General features: G+C 50.3%; 1 protein-coding gene across 1 annotated transcript in view; it reads left to right on the top strand.

Moving 5' to 3' along the window:
- Positions 1-2,949: 2,949 nt before the first annotated feature.
- Positions 2,950-26,949, top strand: part of EFCAB8 (EF-hand calcium binding domain 8) — a 60,558-nt gene continuing 36,558 nt past the window's right edge. The window contains exons 1-9 of the mRNA XM_044262342.1: positions 2,950-3,035; positions 7,351-7,402; positions 9,643-9,796; positions 17,492-17,610; positions 19,203-19,306; positions 21,670-21,805; positions 24,705-24,810; positions 25,014-25,098; positions 25,625-25,749. Coding sequence (XP_044118277.1) covers positions 2,950-3,035; positions 7,351-7,402; positions 9,643-9,796; positions 17,492-17,610; positions 19,203-19,306; positions 21,670-21,805; positions 24,705-24,810; positions 25,014-25,098; positions 25,625-25,749 — 967 coding nt within the window. The remainder of the gene's footprint in view (positions 3,036-7,350; positions 7,403-9,642; positions 9,797-17,491; positions 17,611-19,202; positions 19,307-21,669; positions 21,806-24,704; positions 24,811-25,013; positions 25,099-25,624; positions 25,750-26,949) is intronic.

The raw sequence follows: 26,949 nt of genomic DNA, 5'->3' as shown, positions 1-26,949 counted from the left end.
CTCTGACATAGTTAAGCTACTGTTGATCTTGTACGCTTAGGTCAGGAGGAGGAGCATCTGCTTCCTGCTCAGTGGGCTATGGGTGTCAGAGACTGCAGAGAGTGAATCCATGGGGCAAGGGGCCTATCCTGTGCCCATCCCCGAATCGCTGTGCAGTACAGGACTCTACACGAGCTACGCTGGGATCTGTCATGGGTTATCCTAGTCAGGCTTGAGTGCCCTGCAGGTTCCTTTCCTCCCTTGCTTGCTCACCAGTAGTTTTATTACATTTGTATTAATAGTTCTCATAATGGGGCCCTGTTGATATATTTTGAAGTAGTTCCAGTGATTTTAAGGTCATACCTCATGGTCATCCGGATTTTAGCATTCTAGACATTTCTAACCCAGTACCACTTTTTTTTTCCCTTGGTATATGTTTTTCTATAAAATGATGCGAGAGTTAAACGTATAATTACATATGATTGCTGTTTTTAATTTAAAATTTAAATCCTGCATGATTGAATGGAACAAATTATTTGTGTTTTTTACAGGTAGCTGTAGGCTATCCCAGTTTGCCTCTGTGTGCACCACCCTCCCTATTAATTATTTAAAGGTTGAGAGAAGAAATAATTCAATGTTGAATGAAATAAAAATAATTAAAAACATTTCCTAAGAATTTCTAATTCTGTGATTTAATATTTCCCCCCCAGTCTTTAAGAAGAGTTTTTCTTTTGGGGGGAGGAGGTGGGTAAGTAGTTACCGAACCACACTGAGAAACTGTTTTTTTCCTTGAATCATGGTATTTTGAAATCTTTGGCATTTGAACCTGCGTTAAAGATTTATAGAGTGTGGGGTGGGGGGAACAGAGGGAGAGAATCCCAAGCAGACTCCCTACTGAGCGTGGGGCTTAATGTGGGGCTCTGTCCCATGGCCCATGAGATCATAACCTGAGCCGAAACCAACAGTCGGATGCTTAACTGATCGAGCCACCCATGTGCCCAGGAAGAACTTTGTTCTAAGCGTCATGTGGGTGGGTGGAGTAGTTGACATCAACTAAAGGTGTGATCTTGATCTTGATATTAATCTTCAGGGTCCTCTCCAGTTCCAACAGTCACTGACTTACCTCTTCTTTATTCATGTTTGAAAAGGAAATGCCTCTTCTCTTGGCAGTCAAGTTGCATCTGAAAATTGTTGACAAAATTACATTAAGCTGAGAAGGATACAGGTTTTGATGTTTTAAAACCCATAGTGGGAGAGCTGGAGAGGACACTGTTGACCTCGCTGCTGAGAGGAGTGGAGATGCCATCCTGGAGCAGTTTCTTGATCTGTCACTGCAGCCCTGGCTCTTGGCAGCAGCCCTGGCATCTCTGCTGTTAGGGACTAGAATCTCCTTGGGCTTGGCAGGGGATGCTTGAACTGGTCTCACGTAGGACTTTGAGCTTTTTTCCAGAATTACTTTTGTGCAGAGGTGCAGAGGTTGATCTGGGAGATGTTACTTAATTTTTTCTTTTTTAAGATTTTATTTATTTGAGAAAGAGAAAGAAGGAGAGAGCATGAGTGGAGGGGGAGGGGCTGCGGGAGAGGGAAAAGCAGGCTCAGCAGGGAGCCTGACTCGGGGCTGGATCCCAGGACCCAGAGATCATGACCTGAGACCGAGGCGGATGCTTAACTGACTGAGCCACCCAGGCGCCCTTAGGATATTTGACTTCTGAACATCTTCCTTCCCACTTCTATTTTTAGTTTTTTGGGTTTTGTTTTGTTTTGCTTTGTGTTTTGGTCTTTTAACCTGAGTTATTGAGGGTCGTATTTTTATTCTTTTTAGGTGAGAGTTTTCTGAACTTTCTTTACCTAAAGAATGGAATGCATCTTAATATTTCCCTTTTTTTCTCATGTTTCTTCTCAGGGAAGGATAAATATATTTATTATGACAATTTAGTATATTTTAGGCTCATGTTGAAATATTGACAAGCGCAGGAACTCTTGTATGTAGAAATAGTAACATTGGCCTGGAAAACGAAAGAAAGAGTGGGAAACAGTCCAATGTGGAGCCATCAGCCTTTTTTTTTTCAGCATATCCTTCTAGTGTTAATACCTAGTTTACAAAACTAATTTAAGTACTTGTACCTTTTATGACATTTCATTGAACTACTCTACTTTTAATCTACAGTGTGACAAAATTATGTCTCCATTATTGACGAAATGGGAGCAGACTTTTTTTTTTTTTTGTATGTTGGTGTTGTCTTTGTGGTATAGATCTGGGGAGAATGTCTTGTTTAGCAAAATTAACATTTTGGTTAACAGCTAAGTCACAAAATATGATATAACCTGGGTATCTTTAACCTGGAATCCACATCCCTAGTTGAAATGCTCCCAACAGATTTACCTTTGACCAAATCACCCTCTTGTGTTGTGCCATGGGCCAAGGTTGAACAATGCTGCATCTGGTCCAGGCCTCTCTGAGATTAGATTGAAGGACTCCCGTCCACTATGCTCTTGTAGCCTTCCTCTTTTCAAAGAATTGGAGCTCATGAAGAGGACAGTGTAGAGAGCTGCTGTGCCTTCCATGTCACAACTGTGGGGGCCAGTTGGCCTTCTGATTTTGGCCAATCCTGCTTTATCACAAGGCCCCCTGGCCTTTTCCACAGTTTCTGTGAGAGGTGGACACTGTGCTGTATACCCGCCATGGGCCGTGTCGTACTCCTGCTGTCCTGTCTGAGCATGCTGTAGCTCCTGTCGTTGCTGTAAGTTCGACTTTATCAATAAAGAGAATGTCGCACAACGGATGAAAGATGGCTGTGTGGTGCGGTTTGTGGGATGGGTTCTGATGTTCCATTTTGTGTTCTGCACGTGGAAATGTCTCATTTTCCCAGTTCTTAACGTGGCCAGCTGACTCTGTGGTCTGGTGGAAGCCCTCGGAGTTCCGTAGTGACTTCATAGAGGAGCTCCTTGGGACCCAGGGACAGCGCCGAGATGTCTCAGTTGACATGGAAGTCAAAAACCGATTTACCTCTGTCAAACAAAGCCAGCAAGGTTACCTGGGAAGAACCTGGTTCAGGGTGAGTGAGGGTTTGGGGTTAAAGTGGTCTCCCTGGGGGCGCCTGTGTGGCTCAGTGGGTTAAGCCGCTGCCTTCGGCTCAGGTCATGATCTCAGGGGCCTGGGATCGAGTCCCGCATCGGGCTCTCTGCTCCACAGGGAGCCTGCTTCTTCCTCTCTCTGCCTGCCTCTCTGCCTACTTGTAATCTCTCTCTGTCAAATAAATAGATAAAATCTTTAAAAAAAAAAAAAAAAGTGGTCTCCCAAAGATTGGACACGTGGGTCCTAAGATGCATTTGCCTGCAACCAGAGGCTGAATAGGAGGGCCTCTCATAGCTGTTTCCAGGACAGCCGTAACTACCTTTGGCTTTAAGTCATCTGCCGCTATGAATTCTTACACACTAATTCCACAAACCAATGATTCTCTTCCCATCCTAGCATGCTCCCCTACTGGCCGTTTCTAGGTTTGTGGTGTGCCCCACTCCGCTGCGCCCCCAGAGCCGGGAAGTGTGAGGGAGTAGAAGGAGGCCAGTGGAGATGGTTTCTCCTGATTTTAAAGTGTTTAATTCTAGACAGACATTTAATCTTTTTTCTAAGATTTTATTTACTCATGAGAGAGCACAAGCAAGGGGAGTAGGAGAGGGAGAAGCAGGCTCCAAACTGAGCAGGGAGCCCAAAGCAGGGCTTGATCCCAGGATGCCGGGATCATGACCTGAGCCAAAGGCAGACACAACCATCTGAGCCACGCAGGTGCCCCTAGACTTCTCCGTAGAGGACTGCTGGTTCTCTCTGCTTCTTCTTCTTACTCTTACCTTTTCTCTTGGGTGTCTCTCGCCCTCAACCAATACTTTGACACTTGTTTTGGTCCATGAACATACACAGGTGTGTTTTGGTGAGACACATCACTTGTGAAAATTTTAGTAATTTGAAACAAAAATATTTAAATAGTTTTAAGAGTGGTATAAAGAACTCCCATTTGTCCAGGTTGACTAATTGTGAATTTTGCTTTATCATTATATTTGTTGAATATTTGAGAATAAGTTACATTGTACCCTTTTTGGCCTTAAATACTTGGTATTTCCTAAGGACAAAGATTTTTTAAAGAGATTCTATTTATTTATTTGAGAGAGAGCACAAGTGGAGTGGAGGGGCAGAGGGAAAGGGAGAAGCAGACTCCCCACCAAGCAGGGAGCCTAGTGTAGGCCTTGATGCCAGGACCCTGGGCTGTAATCTGAGCCAAAGGCAGACACTTAATGGACTGAGCCACCCAGGTGCCCCAAGGACATTCTCTCTTATAACCACAGGAAACAACATTAATTTGATTGTTATGTAAGTGTCCCATGTTCAAATTTCACCAGTTGTCCTACTAATGGCCCTTAGAGGCCCCCGACCCCGACCCCGACCCCCACAACTCTAAATACTGGAGTCCCTGCCCAAAGTGCCTTGAATCTGATTCTTTGTGGGCCTGTTGTCCAGTGCATCATTTTTGAGGGCAGACCCCTAGGTGTGAGGTGGAACAGTGAAGGTGAGGTGTGGCCTGCATGTGGGCTGAGTTGTCGCTGACCTGCCCCCATCCACAAGCCCCTTAACCAGGACAGGTAGAGTGTGGTGGGTTGAACAGAGGACTTAGAGGCTGGTTCTGTCCACACAGCCAAATTCTGGCACTTAGCCGAGGAGTTCTAGAATTGTAAATTTGAACCTGGTTTTCCAGGTTGGTAGTGGAAAGTATTTGTCAAGGTAGGAGAATAGAATGTTTTATTTCATAGTATCTTAACTTGATTTCTAAGTACTTAAAACGACTCACTCTGTGGACCTATATTTGTTCTCTTGTTCTTGGCCCCATAATTTTTAAGGGTAGTCCTGTTTATAAATGTGTGTATGTATGTGTGTATGTACACTCATGTTCTATATGTATAGATCATACCTGTTTGTCATTCTTGTATAAAAATTGGCATCATCTCTGCATTCTTTTTTGGATCTTTTCTTACTTATTAGGACCTCATGGAAATCCCTGCTGGTCACCTGCTATAGGCCACATTCATCCTTTTGCAGGCTGGGGGGCATGTTTTGAGTGCAGGTGCATTGGTTCACCCTGCCACTCCTCTTCTATGGCCACTTGCCTTAGTTGTTACCTCTGCGAACGATGCTGTAGCGACCACTCCCAGCCAGTGGTCCATCACAGAAGAATGATGTAGATTGCTACCCACCACCCAACCTGTGGCACTGGAGGAAGTCCTAAAGATGGGGCACCTGGGTGGCTCAGTGGGTTAAGCATCTGCCTTCGGCTCAGGTCATGATCCCGGGGGTCCTGGGATCGAGCCCTATGTCGGGCACCCTGCTCTTCAGGCACCCTGCTTCTCCCTCTCCCCTCTGCAAATAAATAAAATATCTAAAAAGAAAAAAAAAAGATCCTAAAGATTGCCATGAATGTTTTTTGACTTGAAGAACAGCATGATTTAGGCTTTGGACATCCTCCATAATATCACCTGGCAGAGATAACCACCATTAAATTTGGAGTGTATTTTTCCTGGCTCTGTTTCTGTGCATGTGCCAACATATCCATACATAATATTCTTTCTTTTTTTCTTTAACAATTTCATCTATTCACCTGACAGCACAAGCAGGGGGAGTGGCAGGCAGAGAAGCGGGGTCCCTGCTGAACAGAGAGCCCAGCACGGGGCTTGACCCCAGATCTGGGGATCATGACCTGAGCCAAAGGCAGATGTTCAACTGACTGAACCAACCAGGCGCCCCCATACATGATACTCTTAACAGAAGTGAACCTATTAATCTGGTCCCGTAGCTTTTTTCCTCAGTGAACTTTAATGGCTGTGTTCAGTGGTTGTGTCTTTTTTCTTCTCTCTTGGTCTACTCTGAGGCTCCCTTCCTTCTGTCTTTTGTGTGTCTTCCTTACTCTTTCTTTCCCTGAAAGGTACCCAGTCATCAGTTTCAGGCCCATATTTCCAGGTATTTGTTTCACATTTCTAATTGGACAGCCCAGCATCACATGCATGAAGCCACTTTCCTTCCTTACTGCCTTTTCCTGGAAACTTTCCTGGCATTTCCCTCAGTTACCCTGGTTCTTGGCTTCCAAATCTCCTTTCCTTTGGCTCTTTTCTCTCCTTTCGTTTTTACATCTGAGCTGCTGCCAAGACAGTTTGGGTTGGGACACTGTTGGCCAGTCTTCAATCTTCCCTCCACTTATGCTGATGAGTTTCCATAATTGCCCTTCATCCTGCTCAGACTCCCTGGCAAAATACTGGAGCTTCTACATTCTGCTTCTGTTTCTCTCTTGTCTCTCCTCTCCTATGATCCCTCCCCTCCCCGCACCCGAAGGAGCCCTTTGTCAAGCCAGGCTGGCTCATTAACTCTGTCCCCTGAGCCTATCTGGGGCTTGACTCCTGGCCATTCCCCTGCCCTCCTAAAAAGCTCTTGGATTCTTTCTGGTGAGACAGACTGACACTCCCAATAATCCTAATAAAGTGCGGTCTTTCATCTTTTTTTTTTTTTTTTTTAAGATTTTATTTATTTAACAGAGAGAAATCACAAGTAGATGGAGAGGCAGGCAGAGAGAGAGAGGGAAGCAGGCTCCCCGCTGAGCAAAGAGCCCAATGCGGGCCTTGACCCCAGGACCCTGAGATCATGACTTGAGCCGAAGGCAGCGGCTTAACCCACTGAGCCACCCAGGCGCCCCAGTGCGGTCTTTCATCTTAATGGAGAAGCCACTGACCCAGTAGAAACATGTCCTTTCTATTCTCTGAGTAGAACTCTATGGACTGGGCCTCTCCCAAACTCACATGATCCCATGTTGCAGTGAGGAGGATTCTGTCCTCCTTCCAAAAGAAGTCCTGCCTCTAGGCACATTGGAGGGCAGGAGGAGGAAGTAGAAAGTAGGGCCATCCTACCCCACCTCCGGACCATGTGTTTGACCCTTTGGACATGTGCCCGCCACTGGACATTATTTTCCTGGTATGTGAATTATATACTTGTTCTCCTAACTGCATGGCCTCCTAAGCCCTTTCTAATTCTATAGAAAGTATGGTCTGCTTTAGGAAGCCTCTAGCATTCACTTGAGAAGCCCCAGGACTTCAGTAGAACAACTCATTCCCATTGGGGGAAAGAAGGCTTACAGGGATAGGCTTGAGAAAAGCTTCCTGCTGGAGGAGCTCCTAGGGGAAAAGGGATACTCATTACATGTGTGCTGGAGTTGTCTGTGGGTACAGGGCTGCACCCCTCCACCCCTTGCTCTGACTTCTTTTCCAGTCTCTTGGGACCTACCTAGGCCAGCCTCCCACACAGTCTTAGAAAGTTAAAGTGACCATGATTCCCTATTCTAGGTCAAGACCAGTGTCTTCCGAGGACTTAAGAGAGAACCCTGAGTCTCAAAAGGTAAGAAAACCATTAGAGGTTGGTACAGGGGAGGGGCGTTCCTGAGCTACCCCGATGTCGCTCATCAGCTCAGAAGTCCATCTGTTATCCATCTCTACGCCAGGGTGGCAAACCCAGATACTCACAAGGCCAGGTAGGTAAGCTACCTGTGCATGGCAGCAGGCTGGTTTTCCCTTTGAAAGCACAATATTGGCCCACTGCAACGAATCTGAGGCTACCAATTTGTACAGGGTCCCTCCTTAATTATGTCCAGCCAAGTTGCGGCTGTGGTGGGATAGGCTATACAAATTACCCTCAAGCCTAAGTATTTTGTGTTTGTTGTATGCTTGGGACTGGGGACTAGAGAGATCATTAGTATAAGTTAAATGAAGATCAAATTAAGATAAACTAAATATGCCCTTGCCTTCAGAGAGCTCACTAGGAGACAGGAGTAATGACAGGATCATTCATTGTGTAACTAGTCTGCTGAGCCTGCCAGCATGTCCGGGGGCCATGTAGGTACTACTACAACCCTGCAAGGTGGATAAATTAGCTTGGAAGTAAGGAGCCAGGCAGAATTCCAGCCCAGAACTCTGGGACTCCACAGCTGTGTGTTTCCCATCATGCCTCGCTATCCACATGTATCCACATGTATGGACATGCACAGTATCCTGCATGCATGGCAGATAGGAACAAAGAGTCTGGGAGCGTGGATTTGGCAGGGCTGACTGTCATCTGAAAGTCAGAAAAGCTCCTGGGAGGAGGTGTCATTTGAGCCAGGCTTTAAAAAGTGGGTAGGAGTTTGCGTCTAGGGCAGATGGTCTACGCTGCATAGAGGGAACATGTGGTGAAAGTGGAATGCTTGCTGTGTTTGGAGATGGTGGAGAGCCATTGGTGTGCCCAGACTGTGGCATGTGCATTGAAACTAGAAAGACAGGTCCGGGCTACAGGGCCAAGGGCTTTGAATACCGCACTCAGGAGTGGGCCGGGGGGTGGTAGTAGTGGTAAGTAGCCTGGAAAATATCTGAGCTGAGGTAAAGTTATCATTAGATTTGTCTTCCAGAAAGGTGACTGATCCCTTTGGAGGGGAAAGGAAAGCTAAAACTCTGGTCCCAGTGCGGGGACATCCTTGTACTTGTCCCCGCACAAAGCCAGTGTTTGGGGTGGGCCAGGGATGCAGGGGAGCAGGGGTTAGGTGTAGGAGAAGGATCACAGGAAGAATGAGCAGGAGGTATGGTAAGAATACATAGGAGGAAAAGAGAAGAGCCAAAGATGGTGCTGAGATGTCTGATCCGGGGCCCGCATGGCTGTGGGAGTAGTAGCTAGCTCATCTGTTGGGCTCCAGGAAGGCTCCACTTCACTGTGCTCACTCGTGTGCCCACAGTGCCTGATGCTCAACAGATGTATATAGACCATGAGGGAATGAACAAAAGTTCACAGGAGGATGAGCACGTCAGCTCATTTGATGGGGTTGGGGTGGGGAGAGTGAGCCATCCAATTTCCACCTTGGTCTTCTGGCTTTTTGAACCAAAATCTTGAATGCTCAAGACCCAGGGCAGTGCATTTCAGTTAGGAACAAGCACTCGGTAGTTATCTCATGGTTCATTCCCGGCATCCTTTGAGGGAAGCAGCCTTTGATGACCTGAGACTTTTGTGACCCGAAGCATTGTGCTAAGTGTGTGTAGGGGCTACAGAGAGGAGGTGTTCATTGTTGAGGGCCGGATAGGCAGGATAGGCTGTGTGGGGGCGTGGGGAGACAATGGGAGGAGGAAGCGGGAAGCCCCTGTCAGGGGTGCGGGAGCTTTGGTGTGTGTGACGATCTGATCTGATCCTGACCCAGGCAGGGGTCTGGGAGGTTCAGGACCAAATCAAATTGGCTGGGGAAGATGGAGCTGGATTCCTTGGGGTCTTGAATGCTGAGCACCGAAGATTGAAACTGAACGGAAGCTCCTCATAAACTGGGGTCCGGGTCTGTGGGAGGTGAGCCCTTGGCTGTGTCCGCCAACCTCGCTGTGCCTCAGTCATGGCATCTGCAAAAGGGGAACAGTTGTGAACTCCCCAAAGTCAGGAGAGATGGTCTAGATCTTTCTTGGTCTCTCTAAGCCCAAAAGTGGTTAAGATTTATTCATTTGCCTCATTGTAACCCTCATACCCTGTCCTCCCCTCAAAGAGTCTTTATTTCAGTAAGATGTGCTTAGAAATGTTGAGCTCAGGAAATCGACCTTCTCACTGCCCGGTTCTTACAGTCTTCTTTGTCTTAGATCACCATCCCAGGTGGATTCCACAAGAACAAGGAGTTTCTTAGCTCCCCAGCATCAACCGTCACCCTCAGCCAACATGAGTCTCAACTGTTTACCCCGCTACACATGGCCAAGGTGAAGAAGATGTTTGAGGATGACGTTGCCTCGGCGGGAGGTAAAGCCTCCTTGCGGCTGCGTTTTTCCGGTTGCCGCACAGGGTGGGAGCCATCCCTGGGTATGTGCAGGGTTTAAGATTTGACAAGCAGTTTTTCATCTTTAAACTTTCAAAACTTTTTCTGTCATTATATAAATCTTATAAGCCTATCGGAGGCTCTTTCATATCCAGAAAAACAATACTAATCCTAATCCAAGCCCCCAGATGTAACCTCTGTCAGCATTTCGGTATATCTTCCTCCAAACATTGTCCTGCATGTGGTGTGACAATATTCTCGCACACTCAGTGGCTTAAACCACACCTTCATTGTCTCACGGTTTCCGTGGGCCTGGCGTTGGGCATGGCTTAGTTGGCTTCTCTGCCCAGGGTCTCGCTAGTCCGGGGCTGCGGTATCTCCTAGGGCTTGCCTAGGAAATGGAAAGGGTCCATTTCCAAGTCCACTCAAGGTTGTTGGCAGGACTCAGTTCCTTGCCCCTGCAGGACTGAAGCCTTCCGTTTCCTCCTGGCTGTTGGCAGGTGACTGCTTTCAGCTCCTACAGCTGCCCACGGTTCCTGGCCACGTGGGACTCCCCAACACGGTGGATTTCAAGGCTCAGGGTAGCTGGGGAGATCACCACTCCAGCACGATGTGTGCTGCAATCTAGTCAGCATGCAGTCATGTCCACATGACTCCATTTCCTGTCTCCTCTGCCATATTCTCTCGGTTAGAAGCAAGTCATGGGTTCTGTCCCACTCATGAGGAGGGATAGTGGGAGGGCATGCACACGGGAGGCAGGCGTCCTGGGGCCACAGTCAGCTATGTGTGTTTTCGTGAGTCTGTAATTGTATTACATATGTGATTTCAGACCCTTCTTTTCCTCTTGTTGTATAACACCTTAAGGACTTTTACATATCATGTGTAGTCTTCCAAACCATCGTTACTCACGAATGCAAGTGTTCTGCTGGTGGACTATGCCATCCCCTCATAGCTGGATATTTAGTTTTAGTTGTTTTTTTTTTAAGATTTTATTTATTTATTTGACAGACAGAGATTACAAGTAGGCAGAGAGGCAGGCAGAGAGAGGAGGAAGCAGGCTCCCTGCTGAGCAGAGAGCCTGATGTGGGACTCAATCTCAGGACCCTGGGATCATGATCTGAGCCGATGGCAGAGGCTTTAGCTCACTGAGCCACGCAGGCACCCCTGGATATTTGGGTTTTATTGAGTTTAAGGAACATTGTGAAGGACAGCCTTTGTACATCAAACTTTTTTTTTTTTTAAGATTTTATTTATTTGACAGATAGAGATCATAAGTAGGCAGAGAGGCAGGCAGAGAGAGGAGGAAGCAGGCTCCACTCTGAGCAGAGAGCCTGATGTGGGGCTCCATCCCAGGACCCTGAGACCATTACCTGAGCTGAAGGCAGAGGCATAATCCACTGAGGTGCCCCTTTTTCTGTCTTTAGAGCTTAATTTTTCTCCTGGGGTGGGTGATATACACAAAGGCAAGTAATAGGAATACTTAAAGACCTCTTTGTTTATGTTCCCTAAACTCTGAATACCAGCTCCGGGGAAATAGCTCCTGGGCCCATTAATATGACTTTTACAGCCATGCTGTGAAGAGGGCAGGAAAGGATACGAAATCCCCAGCTCACAGATGGAAGAAGTGAGGGCAGGGATGATTGGCGTGTGTCTGACCCAGAGACGAGACGGCTCCTAACTGGAGTGATTTGGTGCCGGTGTTTGGCTGCTTGCTGGGAGTCGCCACCACTGTGTCTTGGAGGCCAACCTTGACCACAGTTTTTATCGTGTCTGTGTTTGTTCTGAGTAAGCAGTGTATTCAGGCAGTTCAAAAGTCAAAAGGTATTTTCTCCATGATAACCTTTTTGGCCTGCAGAGAAAACGTCTCCTTCGGCCCAGACTTGAGCTGCCCAGTTCCGCTCCTTCAGGCCATGACTGCTTTCAGTCTCCTGTGACCTGGAGAAGCTCAGGAGTGACATGGTCACGTCCGCCTTTTGTTTGCGGTGGCAGCCTGTCATCCATGCTGTTCTATGCCTTGCTTTCTTTCCTTCAGCTTTACTGAGCTATAACTGACAAACTCGTAGCGTATTTGAAGTGTACACCATGCTGATTTCATATCCATAGACATCGAGAAAGGATCCCCACAATCGTCTATTCCTGCCTTTTTTTAATAAAGATTTTATTTATTTGACAGACAGAGATCACAACTTGACAGAGAGGCAGGCAGAGAGAGAGGGGGAAGCAGGCTCCCCGCTGAGCAGAGAGCCTGAAGCAGGGCTCTATTCCAGGACACTGGGATCATGACCTGAACCGAAGGCAGAGGCTTTAACCCACTGAGCCACCCAGGCCCCCTCAGAAGGTCTTTTAAAGAGGTGGATCATGGGGGCACATGGGTAGGTGGAGTTGGTTAAACATGCAGCTCCTGATTTTGTCTCAGGTCGTGATCTCAGGGTCATGGGATCGAGCACTGCATCAGGCTCCGTGCTCAGCCTGACATCCGCTTGAGATTCTCCCTCTCTGTCTGATCCCCCTTCTTGTGCTCTTTCTCCCTCTCTCTGTCTAAAATCAATCAATCAATCAGTCATGAATCTCGCTCCATAACATTTCTTGAAAACCCTGACCTGACCATCACTGCCTGTCTCAGAGGAAGAAAGGGAGATGCCCGGGTTCTCCTGTCTATTTTGCAAGTTCCCTTTCAGGGCCTTAGTTTCTTTATTTGTTGATTGGAGGTCTTTAAGGAGGGGTCCATGGTTCTTTGTTGTTTTTGTTTTTTTTTTAAGATTTAATTTTTAAGTGATCTCCACACCCACCGCGGGGCTCCTACAACCCTGAAATCAAGCATGCTCCATTGGCTGAGCCAGCCAGGGGCCCTGAGGGTCGGTCTCTCTCTTTTTTAAATATTTATTTGTTTATTTATTTATTTGCATGAGAGTAAGAGAGTGCGGGGGCAGGGGCAGATGGAGAGGGAGATTGAGTCCTAAGCAGACTCTGTGCCAAGTGTGGAGTTGGACATGGGGCTTGATCTCCCAACACTGAGATCACTACCTGAGTTGAAACCAAGAGTTGGAAGTTCAACCAGCTATGCCGTCCAGGTGCCCCTCGTCTGTGGTTCTTTTTGTTGTTGTTGTTATTATTATTCTTATTTTTTAAAGATTGGTTGATTCATACAGAGAGAGAGAGAGCACTGTCAGGGGAGCAGCAGGCAGAGGGAGAAGTGGGCTCCCCACCAAGTAAGGAGCCTGATACGGGACTCAATCCTAGGATGCTGGGATCATGACCTGAGCCAAAGGCAGACGCTTAACCGACTGAGCCACCAAGGCGCCTGGGTCTGTGGTTCTTAGTGGGGGGTGCCCATGTATCTCCTAGGAGGTCTTAAAAATATCCACGTTCCCTTGGCCCCTGCCTTTGAGGCCTGCCTGGGAGCACTTGCAGGCTGCTGGGGTGGAGATCAAGGGAGAAGCAGTAATCTGGGGGACCTGCAGCCCCAAGCCTGCAAGCCAGTGTAGCACTGACCTTCCGCACAGGAGCTCCTGAGGGGATATGGGGGCGCACGCACTGAGTTTGCCTCCAGTTTTGCCAGCTGACATTTCATCAAGCACTGCCGGGCAGGATAAGAATCAGCGTAGGTATGGAGCTTCCTGGGTTACCAAGCCCTCTTTCAGATTTGATTCAGCTGTCACGGAACCCTGTGGCTTTGTCACCTTATGTAGGAGGGGCCAGGCACTAACTAACAACAGGCCCAAATGTAGTGGCCCGGGTGCCCTGACATGGACACCTGTGGGCACCCCACACCGAGTGTAGCACTTCCGATCCAAAGTAAATGAAAAGAAGGCCCCTTCTGGGAGAGCCAAGGGCATAACCATGCAGTACTCATACTTGGTGACTGTGCCCCAAGAAGGCAAGCACTGTGGGGCACACACATACCCCTCCACTCCTCCCCCCACCAATGGCAGAGGGAAGGCTAGGAAACATTTTCTTCTTCTTTTATTTTTTTTAAGATTTTATTTATTTATTTGAGAGAGAGTGAGAATAAGAGAGATCAGAGAGAGAGAGGAGTAGAGGGAGAAGCAGACTCCCCACTGAGCAGGGAGCCTGATGCAGGGCTGGATCTGGGACCCTGGGATCATGACCTGAGCCAAAGATAGACACTTAACCAACTGAGCCACCCTGGTGTCCTGGAAAACATTTTCTTCTTATATATTTTAAATATTGCATTAATTTAAAAAATGTTTATAAGTATCTAAAAAAATAGAGGTAAATACTCCATAATCCTACGTCTTAGCCTTACAAAGAAAGAGAAAGGTGAAGTGGGAGTTTCCCAGGAGAAGGTGGGGAGGGCAGAGAATGGCAGAGGAGAGGTGCAGGGGTGTTGCTATGCTGGGGCAGGGCTGGGAGGAAGGCAACCACAGAGGATGTGGGTGCACCTGAGCCCCGGCAGCAGGTCTGACAGGGAGGTGACTCTCTAGAGCTGCTGGAGAAAGCGTCTTGGCCAGAGGGGATTGGCTTCTCATGTGACCACTACACCAAGCGTAGCAGACATTATAATGGAGGCAAGGGAAAGCTTCTGGTTTCAAATCCTCCTGGGGCCATTGTGTGTTCTTGGGCAAACTCCAAACCTCCCTGTGCCTCTGAGTCCTCATCTGTAGAATGGAGAGAATAACAGTACCTATCTTCTAGGACCAAAGTGTTCTTTTTTTTTTTTTTTAAGATTTTATTTATTTATTTATTTATTTATTTGATACAGAGCATGCACAAGCAGGGGGAGTGTCAGGCAGAGGCAGAGGGAGAAGCAGGTTCCCTACTGAGCAGGGAGCTGGACATGGGGCTCGATCCCAGGACCCTGATATGACCTGAGCTGAAGGCAGATACTTAACTGCTTAACTGAATGAGCCACCCAGGTGCCCCTGGACCACAGGATTCTTGTGAGGTTTCAGGAGGGAGGTCACTGGAAAGCCCTCTCAGGTCTTCAGCCTGGTGGAGGTAACACCATTAGGAGAGATGCTGGACACAGGAAAGGCCAGCATCTAGTGGAATAAAGATAATAAGCTGGATTTTAAGGATGCTGAGTTGAAGAGGCAAGGGGAACACTTGGGAACAGTCAGAGATATGGGAGACACATTCTCTCCTGAGATGCAGAGATGGGTGAGACCACTAAGGAGAGTGTCAGAAAAGCAAGGGACAGTGATGAGAAGAGCTGAGGCACATGCCTGCCGAATGACAGGGCAGGGCAGGCAGCAGAACCTGGAGGAGACCAGAGGGACCGGTGGGGTCACTGCTTGAAGGCAGAAGACCCCAAAGGCAAGGAAGGGCACCATTGGGTGTGGTCTGAGGTCTCTGGTGGCTGAGGAGAGAGGAGTGGTGGGCAGAAGGATGTCCAGTGCTGGGGGCCAGAGGGAACGTGCCAGCAGGGTGCAGGCAGAAGAGAGGAGGGTGGCCGTTAGGGCAGGCCTTCGTCCCCTGAGGAAAGGGCCCAGGACTGCCCAGGCTGGGGAGGAGACGGCTGTCAGAACACCCCTCTAGTCTTCTGAGCTGGAGGGGGTGACAGTCAAGGTTCGAGAGAGCGGACCCCCCATTGAGCTCTGCGCTGGGTGTGGAGCCTGCTTAAGAACCTCTCTGCACACGCCCCTCTCCCACTCCTGTTTGCCCTCTCTTAAAAAAAAAAGAAAAAAAAAGGTAGAACAGCTGGCTGAGCTCAGAGGCGCAGGGAAAGGCGGTTAGAGAGTTCATCCTGAGAGCAATTCAGTTGTAAAATAATATGCATCTTTACACCGAGACATCATTTACCTCCCACAAAATGCACGGGTTTTGGGGTCCCGCTCAAGGAATCTATCACATGCGTGCATTCATGTAACTGCCCCCCAGATCAAGTTATAGAACCCTTCTTGCTCCCCAGAAGGCCTGATCCTGGTGGTGACCCCCTCCCTAAGGAAGTGATATTTCCACATGCAAGGTTTTTTTTTTTTTTTTTGAAGATTTTATGTATTTATTTGACAGACAGAGATCACAAGTAGGCAGAGAGGCAGGCAGAGAGAGAGAACGAAGCAGGCTCCCTGCTGAGCAGACAGCCCGACGTGGGGCTCGATCCCAGGACCCTGGGACCCCATCTGAGTGGGCAGAGGCTTTAACCCACTGAACCACCCAGGTACCCCACATGCAAGTTTTTGAGTGATCAATTAGCCATTTGGCTTGAGGCGGGTGAGAGCTGCTTTTCTGAGGGGCAAGGGGCCCTGCCTGGATGCCACAGTGTATCTTTCCTTTCCCAAATACCTTTGTGTCTATTCTCTTGTTATTTCCAGAGAAGTGTTTGGCAAACTGTTGGTAAGAAGTGTATTGACACAGCATGCTGGTGAACAGTCTCTAAGGCTTCTTAGACACCTGTGCGAAGAGCGAGGGTTCTCTGTAGTGCTCTAGAGGGGGATTTGTTCACTCCTCTCATACATGGGAGGGCCAGACTGCCAGGGTCAGTCTCGGGCGCCACCCTGTAACCTTGGGCGCATGACCTCACCTCTGTGCCCTGCAGTTTCCTCATGAGTCCCTCTCATTAAATGGCCAGTGTGAATAAACACAGAGAAGCACCCGATATCCTCACGCCCACATCCTAGCGCCAACAGCAGTACTCGGGGAACAAGCGTGTGCCGTGTGCCAAGGACCCAGTGATGGAGGGCACGGGCTCACCCTTCACTCGCAGAGCTCACTGGCTAGAGCGGTGATGAGGAAGGTCAGGGGCAGCAGTGGAGCCGGCTGGTGGGGGTAGGGGGCCTCCCTAGATAGTCCTCGGGAAGGCTTCCCTGCGGAAGGGACCAGATGGTGCAAAGGTCTTGAGGAGGGAATGTGCTTGGTGGTGTGAGAAACAGCGTGGGGACATTATGGCTGGAGCTGGGAATGAGGGGGATGGCGGTGGGAGGTGAGGTCTGAGCAGAGCCAGAAAACGCACAGCCTTTAGACTATGGCAACGATTCCAGATATGTGGAGGGGACTTTAGAAGCACTTTTTATAGACTGGGATTATTAAAAAAAAAAAAAAATCTAGGTGGGGATATTGGCCCATTGGCAGACAGATTCCTTCATAGTCACGAGCCCAGCTTGGGGAAAGTATTTTATCCCGAACTCTGCTCTTCTCCCCTCCCAACATTCCTTCCAGCCAACGCTGGCATTTTAATTGCCTTTATTTTTTAATTTTTATTTTATAATTTTTAATTTTTTAAAAAAGATTTTATTTATTTATTTGACAGAGAGAAATCACAAGTAGATGGAGAGGCAGGCAGAGAGAGAGGGAAGCAGGCTCCCTGCTGAGCAGAGAGCCCAACGCGGCACTCGATCCCAGGACCCTGAGATCATGACCTGAGCCGAAGGCAGCAGCTTAACCCACTGAGCCACCCAGGCGCCCATTTTTTTTTTTTTTTAAAGATTTTATCAGTGCCTGTTTTATTTGTTCAGAAATGGGCTCCTGTCTTCCTCAGTATCCCCTTACCGAGCAGTGCTGTGGGGTCACCGCAGTGCTCCAGGCGTGGAAGGTGTGCGGCAAGTACCTGTGGGCTGACTGAACGCCACACAGAGAGAGGAGATTCAAGGGACAACCCAACCAATACGGTTCTCTGGGTGCCCTCCCTCAGCACCGAGACACCCAAGAGTACCGTGGCTGCTGAACAGGGCCCAGTGACTTCCCATGACGTGAATGATGTTCTTTCTTCTCTTTTGAAGCCCTGGACATGAAGGCGTTCGTGAAGGCCATGAAGAAGATTCTGAGCAATATGTCAGATGAGATCCTAGAGGTGCTGTTTCTGAAGGTGGACACAGACTGTAATGGCTCCATCACCTGGGTGAGGAGGGTGCCCTGCTGCCTCAGAAAGCTGGAGGGAGGCTGAGGGGTCCAGGTGTGGCTGATCCATAGAGTGTGGAAGGTTAAAGATGGGGAGGTGGTCAAGGCATCAGACAGCTTCTTGTCGATTCTGGGATACTTAGTGGGTAGAGGGAACCCTCCTGAGACTTCAGTAAGCAAGCTCATTGGAGCTCATTCTTCTCCTGGGGGATAGGAGAGTATATGACAAATGTCATATATGAGACCTCCCAGGGCGCAGCCGTGAGCCGTAAGGGCACCGCCCACCTGTCAGCTGATTCTCCTGCACACCAGGCCTCCCATTCAGTCCCAGCAGGTGCCACGACCATCTCACGGCCCTTTCTGGTCTCTCAGCCAACAGACAGACCAGTGGTTATTCAATCCAAAAATGCCAGGGTTTTAGAGCAGATTATTTTTCCTGATTCTGTATGTTTTACAATGAGCAGACATACCATTTAAGAATATAGAATACAGAAGGACACAGAAAAGTACAAAACAATAGTCTGATGTGTTGACGTAGCAATGCCAACAATGATAATAACTAGCCTTTAACCAGGCATTGTGTTCTAAGCACTTTATGTACCATTTTACTTAAATGTTACAGGAATCCTACAGAGTAGGTGTTCTTACTTACTTTCATTTTACAGATTGGGAAACTGAGGCATGGAGAAGTTAAGAAACTTGCCCAGACTTACAGAGCTTGTTAGAAGCTGAGCCAGTCTTCAGACCTGGGAAGTTTGCCCCAGGAGCCCGTGTGTTAAAAGTACTCTGTCATTCCTCCCCTTGGCTTAGGCATATATTCTGTTTTGTTTTTTCTTTCATTTCTCCTAATATTCTACAATAAACATATTTCCAGAATGCTCTGCTCTCTACACAGTGAGCTTTTTAATTTTTTTTAAAGATTTTATTTATTTATTTGACAGACAGAGATCACAAGTAGGCAGAGAGGCAGACAGAGAGAGAGAGGGGGAAGCAGGCTCCCTACCGAGCAGAGAGCCTGATGCGGGGCTCGAGCCAAGACCCTGGGATCATGACCTGAGCTAAAGTCAGAGGCTTTAACCCATTGAGCCACCCAGGCACCCCTCTACGCAGTGATCTTAATAACTCCCTCTATCTTTATAGGTCCATAGGGTGGCCTGTTTTGGCCTTCATGAGGCATCAGTAGACTCTAGAGTTGCCCTCTGGCCTGGCTTCTGGGTCTTCCCTTGCTGTTAACTTGTTAGATGAGCTGGAACAACTCATCTCTACTTTTATGGGCCTCAGTCTTATTATCCATAAAGTGGATAATTTTTGAACAAGATGTGGTGGTGATTTGGAGAGGTACTTAGCATTACAGAAAGGCATGAAGGAGGGGGGTGCTGCTATCTACTGCTGGTAGGCCCTTTTCACATCCCAGATGTGTAAAGGGGCGTGGCTGCTCCCCTGGGCTGGCCCCAGGACACAGCTTCCAGAGAGCCCCTTGGAAGGGGCTGGGAAAGATGGGGGAGGGCCTGGAAGCCAGGCGTGGGTTCCCCAAGCCCAGGGCTCTGACGGCTTGGCCAATGCTGTCCTGCCTGGCGTTTCTTCCCGAGGCAGCCGAAGTATGTGGATTACATGATGCGGGAGTTCCAGAGAAAGGAAAAGATGCAAGCAAGCCAGTACCGCCTGCGCTTCCACCTTCCCATGAGGATCATCCCCCTGTAAGGAGCCTCACCCCGGCTGGAAGGGGGAGGTGTGTGAGCATGGTGGGGCTGACCCTGGAGCGAGCGCCCCTCCTTAAGTCACTCCTTGTGGGGCCACCAGGACTGTAGGCGAGCCTGAGCATTAAGGGGGGTGACGTGTCTCCACTCTATAGACAAGGAAACAGAGGTTCAGAGAAGTCAAATGAGAGTGGTGGGGTTGCCCTGTTTTGACCCTTCCTGCCGCATGCACTGCTTCTCCTGCTTCTTCCCACTGTGGGTGCTGAGTGGGTCTGGGGTATAGATCACCGGGCACAGATGGCTCACGTGGTGGGGAGTAACAGCCATTATGGGGAGCTGCTCCTGGAGGCCCCACCAGGCCTCAGTCACACATGGCTGCTGGTCATTCCTGGAGCATGTGGCTCTGTCCCTGCCTTGACTCCCTCCCGACTCTGCCTGTTTGCTGCTCCTCATGGCTCCTCCCCACCGTGCCCTCTGGACCTTCACCTCATCTTTCTGTGCCATGCTCTGCGTGCTCCCGCCCCTCTGAACTCCCTAAAATCCAGAAGCCCTCCAGGGGGTCCAGCCAATGGCCCAGGCCTCTTCCTGGAGTCCCTTTCCGGGAGGCTATGTAGGGGTTTGTGCACCTCCTGCCCAGAGCAAGAGCTCGTCCTGCCATCCAGCGCTTGATGGCTGGCATTTGTGGCGTGGTTAGGAGCGGCTATGGCTGGGTCTGTCCTCGGACCACCCCCAGAGTAGGCTATGAGGAAGACTGTGAACCAGAAGTGGTCTCTGCCTTGGAGCACCTGGAGATTCAGAGAGATGGTGTAATGAAAACCAGGAAAGGGCTGGTCTAAAAGAATTTTCGTCAAGATTCAATTGAGGGATAGCCAGTAAATATGGACGGTGAAGGATTTTATAACCATACATTATGATCTGAAAATTTTGCTTGATGTGGCCAAGCCTTCGCAGGTCTTTATTTCCTTGGGACATTTAGATTTCCAAGGGTGTTTCAAGGACCAGAACCAAAAATGTCAAGAAGCCTGTCTCTATTTCCCCTTATTTATTTGCTCAGCCTTCAAGTCCAGAGAACATTTCCAGCTTGGCAGAGAAAGTAGCCATGTACTATTTAATTACCTTCATGAAAGCGTCATCTTATAAGTTGGCCCCCCTTTCCTGAACCTGGGCCAAGATCACTGAACTCCCCCTCCGGGGTGCCACTGTGGTCTTGACAGGTGGAGGGTGCTGTCCCTGTGGGGTAACACCTCCAGAAGGTTCCTCTCACTTCTCCTGGCTCTCACCTGTCATGTAGACCCCTCAGGGTCACACGGCCCTGATGTGACAGGTGGCCCTGGGAGTGATGCTTGAGGGCAGACCAGGCAGCACTGTGGGCCGCAGGGGTGAGGGGCGGGGATGGTTGTGGTGGTGGGTGGGAAAGGAGCTGTGTCCAGACACACCTTCACTCTCTCTCCCGCTTGGGACTGCTTCGGTGGTGGAATTTCACAGCAGTGTGGGGTAGCCTTCAGCCGCAGGTCACATGGCATCCACAAGGACATTTGGAAAGGGCTCTGGCTAGAGTAGGGATGGAGGTGCCTAGGTTCTAGTTTGAGTTCTGCACAGAGTCAGGACAAAGCTCCAGGCAAAATCTTATTCCCTGGGTCCCTTTGAGGTGAAGTAACATTATCTGCCTGCTGGGGCCTGGAGATGTGGGAACACCAGTGGGTGAGTGCGTGCTGTGCTGTGTCCGGGGGTCAAAATGAAGCTCCTGTCAGTGGCCAGCTAAGCCTGCCAGCTTAGCCAGCCTGGGGCAGGAAAGACGACATCCCTGTAGCCTGCTGGAGGGCTGGGTGGTGGCGTCCCACGAGGCCAGGCCTGCCATGGGAGCCCTTTGCTGGGCTCGGGTCCTGGCCTTGGAGAGGAGGAGTCAGGTACACGGGGTTCTGTGGGATACATTGTCCCTTGTCCACTTTTATCTCATGCTTGGGCTATACTCCCTTCTCTACCCCGAGTTACCAGATCCTGTTATGATGAAAGTTTCAGGGGCAAGCTCCCTTCCACTTGCCTCCTGTAGACCATTTTTCTCAAAAAAGAAGGTTTGCAGAAGACCTCCATTCTTTGCCTCCCCTGATCCTGTTGCATCACGAGGAAGCTGACTGGCTGTGTGACAGGAGAAGCTCGCTGCTGGTGCAACCCTATCTCATATCAGCAGCCTCCTCGGGTCTCCTTGCCTTCCGGCCACCGCTGATAATGGCAAACGCCCGCCTGGCAGAGTCACGGGTTGGGTGTGCGCACCCGTGAGGGGAGCGCCCCTTGTTTGCTTTCTCCTTCCTCCTCTTCATTCTGTTTTTGTTTGAGTCCTTTTCTCTCCCTGTCACCTTCCACAGGAACCATGGATGTGAGATTGTGAAGGTGCGGTTTTTAATGCAGCGGTTCAAGAGGACAGGGCATCTTCTGACTGTCACCAAGGATGGGATCTTGCAGATCTGGTCTGAGGGCTACTCGCTGCTTAACTCCTTTAGGGTGAGGAGGGCCCACCCATGGAGCACACAGGAAGTGTTCGGAGAGCCTTTGCCTTTGTACCCCGATAGGGAAGGTGACCCCGACTCAGAGTGCACTCAGGCGTGGGGTTCATGATATAAGTGACTGCAGTCACTGCTCCGGGGGCCAAGTTCTGGCTTCACTGTGGGACTGGGACCCTCACATTTGTCTTCTGTAAGCGGGACGGCATCTGGGTGTCCATTCTACTTGGATATCCAACTGAAAACTTAGACCCAATTTGTCCGAACAGAATGTCGCTCTAGCCCTCCCTGGTCACCAGGCTTGCTTCTCCTGGGCCCCATCTCAGGGAGTGGTGTCGTCACGCACTAAGGTTCCTGTGTTAGAGATCAGCCCCCTCTCCTTTCCCTGTCACAACCACTCCATCACCAGGTGCAGCTGATTTGAATCCTTCACCTGGACCAGGCAGAAAATTACAGTGGTTGGGAGTCTGGGCTCTGGAGTCCTCGTTAGAACCTGACACTGCCACCTTTTAGCTCTGTGACCTTGGACAGTTAGTATATATCCCTCTGTGCCTTAGTTTCCTCATCTGTCAAATGGGGTCATCATAACCCCCTCACGCTGCTGGGAGGATTTAATGACATAATACCCGGATGGTACTCAGAGTAGGGCAAGGCTCACAGTGAGTATCAGACAAATATAAGCTGACATCATCATTGCCTGTGCTATCAGCTCCTGGCCAAGTGCAGTAAAGTGAGACAATACTCAGGAAAACGGGCTGTGCACTTCATGTCGCCAGGCCAGGCCAGAATCGTCCAGCAAATGAGGGAGGTGCAGCTCCCCAGGGAAGGAAGGCTTACTGAGAAGGCTGTCAGCAGCTGGAAGGCTTTCATAAGCCTGTGAAACAGCAGTGTTTCACAGATGCATCAGGGGGTGTCCTGCGGGGCTGGAGGGTTCTGTCTGGTCCCTTCTCAGTTGCCTAGGGAGGCAGCACAGGTCTGTGGAGGTCCGGTGACTCTCTCGGGTGTATCTGGTAGCCCAGAACCAAGGTGGACTAGCACCCAAGTTCCTGAGGCTAGGGTTTCTGGCACCTTCCGCTCTCTTTTTCTCATTGTGTTTGTTTTGGTGTGTGTGTTAGGGGGGCACATTACAGCCTGAGCTACATACTGTTGTTTATGGCTGCTACTTTGTCACCACAGCATCCCTCAGAGGCCATGTCTGGGAGGGTTGAGAGGGGCAGAGGGAGGCTCCCCAGAAGGCCCGGCATTCTTCCTTGAGGGGCTGCTTGGGCAAGAAGATGTTGGCGCGGGTGATCCAGCATGGGCCTTCCATGACCACCCACTGCATGTCACGGTCATGTGGATGGAAAACCCTGCAGTTTGCAAGGAGGGGAGCTGGGCTTCACTTCCCAGCTGTGCAGCCTTGGACACATCACCGAAGCTCCCTTGGGCCCAGGGCTTCAGGAGGTGATGGGCATTCCCATCCCCTCTGCTGTGTGTCGGTGGCCGGGGGTCCTGGCCCATTGTCCTCACTGCCCAGCCACCAGCACCAGCTTCTGTGTTCTCAGTACGTCTGAGTTTTGATGCAACAGTCCCCTCCCTGCCCCTGCCTTTGCTGGCCTTTCAGCATACCCACCCAGAGAAGTGGCCTGAAGCCCCCCCTCCCTTCTGTTTCACATGGTGCTCCCCCCTGCTTTCTTCAGTTCCCAGTCTATGGCCTCATTCAGGGAGTAATATACAAGCTCCTTAGCTGGTCACCCCGAACTCCTCTCCCACCCTCTCTGCCCCTGGGCCCGTCGGGCTGGCCACCTCTTTTCCCTGCTGACATGCCTTTGTGTGTGGGGTCCCCCACCTGGGATGCCCACTCAGATTCCATCTGCAGGGCTGTCACGCAGTGCTGGCAGAGGAGCGCGGAAGGGCACCTCACGACCTGGCAGGATGACTTCTTGTTCATAAACCCCTTGAACCAGGTGACATCCGCAGATGGTAAACAAGATTCAGAAAAAACAAGCAAAAACTAATATAATGTTCTATGTCCATTATATCTCAGTAAAACCGGCATGAGGGAGAGAGTCAGAGAGGCAGAGGGACAGTCCATGCAAAGTCAGTATCCCTCTCCCAGACTTGGATTCTCTCACGGGAGGCAACTCAACTGCTATGACCAGTTTTGGGGTGGTCTTCTATGGTTAGACTGTATGCACATCCCCTACCACTTTCTATTTAAATATGCATGTGGTTGCACGTGATGGTGCTGCTTTCCTCCTTGCTTTTCCATTTCATAATCGATCCCAGCTGCGCACTTCCCTCGTTTGTAGTTTTGGGGGGGTGTCCTGTGCTGTGGATTTGTATCCACTGTCCTTTGCAAGCAGTCATGGCCTGTTGCTGTCACGGGGCCTGACCTCGTACACACTTCTCCATGAGCACGTGGGAACACATCCATGGCTGTGGGGTGGAAACAGATCTCGGGATTACAAAATATGTACATTTAAAACTTTGACCCGTGGGGCACCTGGGTGGCTCAGTCAGTTTAGTGTCTGACTTTAGTTCAAGTCATGATCTCAGGGCCCCCAAGTGGGGAGCCTGCTTCTCCCTCTGCAACCCCTCTCCTATTAGTGCTCTCTCTCAAGTAAATAACTAAAATCTTAAAAAAATACTTAAAACTTTGATGAGTGTGTCAAATGGATCTAAAAAGAGGTGGTGAGGACGGGTGTTCTTTAAGCCCACTTTATAGATGTGGAAACTGAGACTCAAAATCAGGAAATTTCAAGTTCCCATTAGTAGTTGGTGGGAGCACTGGGCTCCATACCAGGTTTACAGCTGGGGCTTGGGGTGGCAGGAGAGGGTTCACAGGATACCGTGTATCTAGTCTGCCCTGCTGGGCAAGCCTTCCTAGCTCGGATCTCTTCTGCTCTTCCTCTGGCCAGCTTAACCAGATCCAGCAGCTCTATAACCTGGAGATGTGGGTCATCGACATGGTGTGTCTCTACAACTTGAACCTGATCGCGGTTGCATCTACTGATCAGAAGATAGGTGAGTCCCTGATGGCTCCCCAGGTCTGCTCTCGGCCATTGGAGGGGCCATGCATTTACACTTGGAGAGGCCTGTCACTGAGCTGACTGTGGGTATAGGGTGCTGCAGCTGGTAAGCCGAGACCATGTTGTCACTAGAGACCCCCAAGGCTGGGGACTGGGGCTTGGGTTCCACGCATGCCTCCCCTTCTGTCTCTTCCCCAGAGTTCTTTGATATTAGCAACCATAGCTGTGTCCGGGCCTTCACCTTCGTTGATCTGGACAGCTGTGTCCTGGCCATGGACTACTGGTGAGTCTCAGGGGAGGCTGGTGCACTGTCTTGGTGGCCGCATCACTCAGGAGGGTTGGGACTCCCAGAAAGCCTCTCTCAAAGCAGGCCTGGAAAGATTCCCACTCTGTGTGCCTGTGTCCTTTTCACCAAGCTGTCCCTCCTGAGAGGTCACTCAGTCATCCGCCCTCTTCCTCCCATTCCCTGAACAAGTCAGCCATCGAATCCTAGCAGAGATGTGTCCTGCCAAGGTCGAGGACTCTGGGAATGTCACGGTCCATCGGTAGGGGTGGGTTGATGATGAACATCTAGAGGACCAGGGACTCATTTGTTTGGGTTTTAAAAGAAAATTATGACTCCTTTTGGACCTGGTTCACCGATGCTCTGGGTCTGGGCTGCTGGGCCCATGTATGTCAGCTGTTGAGGGCAAGGCTGGAAAGTTGTGTGGGAACTGCTTTTGCTCCCAAGTGGAGGAAGGTCACTGGGAGGGTGGAGGGTCGCAGCTGGTGGGCCCAACCCAGCCTCTTCTGTCTCCACCTCCCCTCAGGTCTGACTATCACAGAGGTGTGTTCTGCTACGGGGACACCAAAGGCAACATCATCATCTTCACCTCTGACAATGTGACCCATGGGTTGTTCAACCCCCGAATCCTCCCCAGGACCTCCAAATGGGGTAGCTAAGCCTCTGGGGAATTGGATGACGGGAGGTTGTGGGGGGGGATGGCCCGGCCCTGCCCTGAGGAGCTCTTCTCTCTCCTGCCTCCCACCCCAGGAGCCCCTGGCTTCTCTGAAGCTCAGGCCATGTGCTCAGCTCAAGGTGGCCTGTGGGACAGGGGTGATGAGGGGACAGCAGGAGCCAGAGGGGGCTGAGGGAGGAGAAGGGCAATCTCTGAGAAGGTGGGAGGTTGCACAGGGGAGGGCAAGGGGAGTGGCCGCAAAACCCTGCTCATCCCAGCGAGACTGAGCCTGTATCAACAGCGTGACGCTGGGGAGGCCACTCACCCCCTCTGGGTCTTGGGGTGACAGTGCGACCTTTCTCTGTGGTGGGGAGGAGGGTTCTACTCTCCTTGGCTGGGAGCAGCCTTTGTTTGGGGGGGTGGAGGGGACAGAAAGTCCTGCGGGCTCCGGGCTCCGGGTGACTGTGAGCTGCCTGCTCTGGGTGCGTGGCCGCCTATGGTCCCCCTGCCCACTGCCAGCAGGGAGCGCTGTTGTTAGTCTGTTAAGGGAGGAGGAGGTGTGCTTTTGGGGTGAAGCACTTGCACAGGCCCACAGGATGAGTGGCCTGAAGCAGGCAGTCTGCCCCAGCATCTGAACCTTAACCTCTGGCTGGGCTGTACCCCAAAATGACCACTGCAGGGTGCTGTTCGGGGCTGCCCTGCCAAGGGCACTATATCCCTGCTCTGGGCCTGGGGCTGTCAGGGACTCGGCTGAGCAGGACTCTGTCCGGGTTAGAGACTTTGGTCCACAGTGTCAGGCCTCCAGCTTGCTTCACATCCATCTAGAGGAGGCCCTGGGCCATCAGAGGCTCCAGTCCATGGGGACACCTACTCCCCTTCCATCTAGGACACCAGAGCAGCCCCTTGGGCTTCCAGGCAGAGTTTCAGAGCAGGATGCTCTCCAAGGGCTCCCAGGCCCTGGTGACACTTCCTGCCCAGCTCCACAGAGCAACAACCCCCCACTGGTCGGATGGGAAATGGACCTTGCCTGGGATACAGCAGGGGGCTGGGCCAGCCCCACTCCTACCTCATCAGCAGGCTCCCCCCCCCCCATCCCGTGCCCGCCCTGCCCTGCCCCAGCCAAATGGGGGCAGGCTGTGCCGCCCTGGGGATTGGCGTGGCAGGTTGCGGTGGTCTTTGAGCTGTGTGTTGGGAGA

This window comes from Neovison vison, chromosome 8, assembly GCF_020171115.1.
Source record: "Neovison vison isolate M4711 chromosome 8, ASM_NN_V1, whole genome shotgun sequence".
In the NCBI taxonomy this organism is placed as follows: Eukaryota; Metazoa; Chordata; class Mammalia; order Carnivora; family Mustelidae; genus Neogale; species Neogale vison.
The sequence above is the reverse complement of the archived record's forward strand: the minus strand, read 5'-3'. Positions and strand labels throughout refer to the sequence as shown.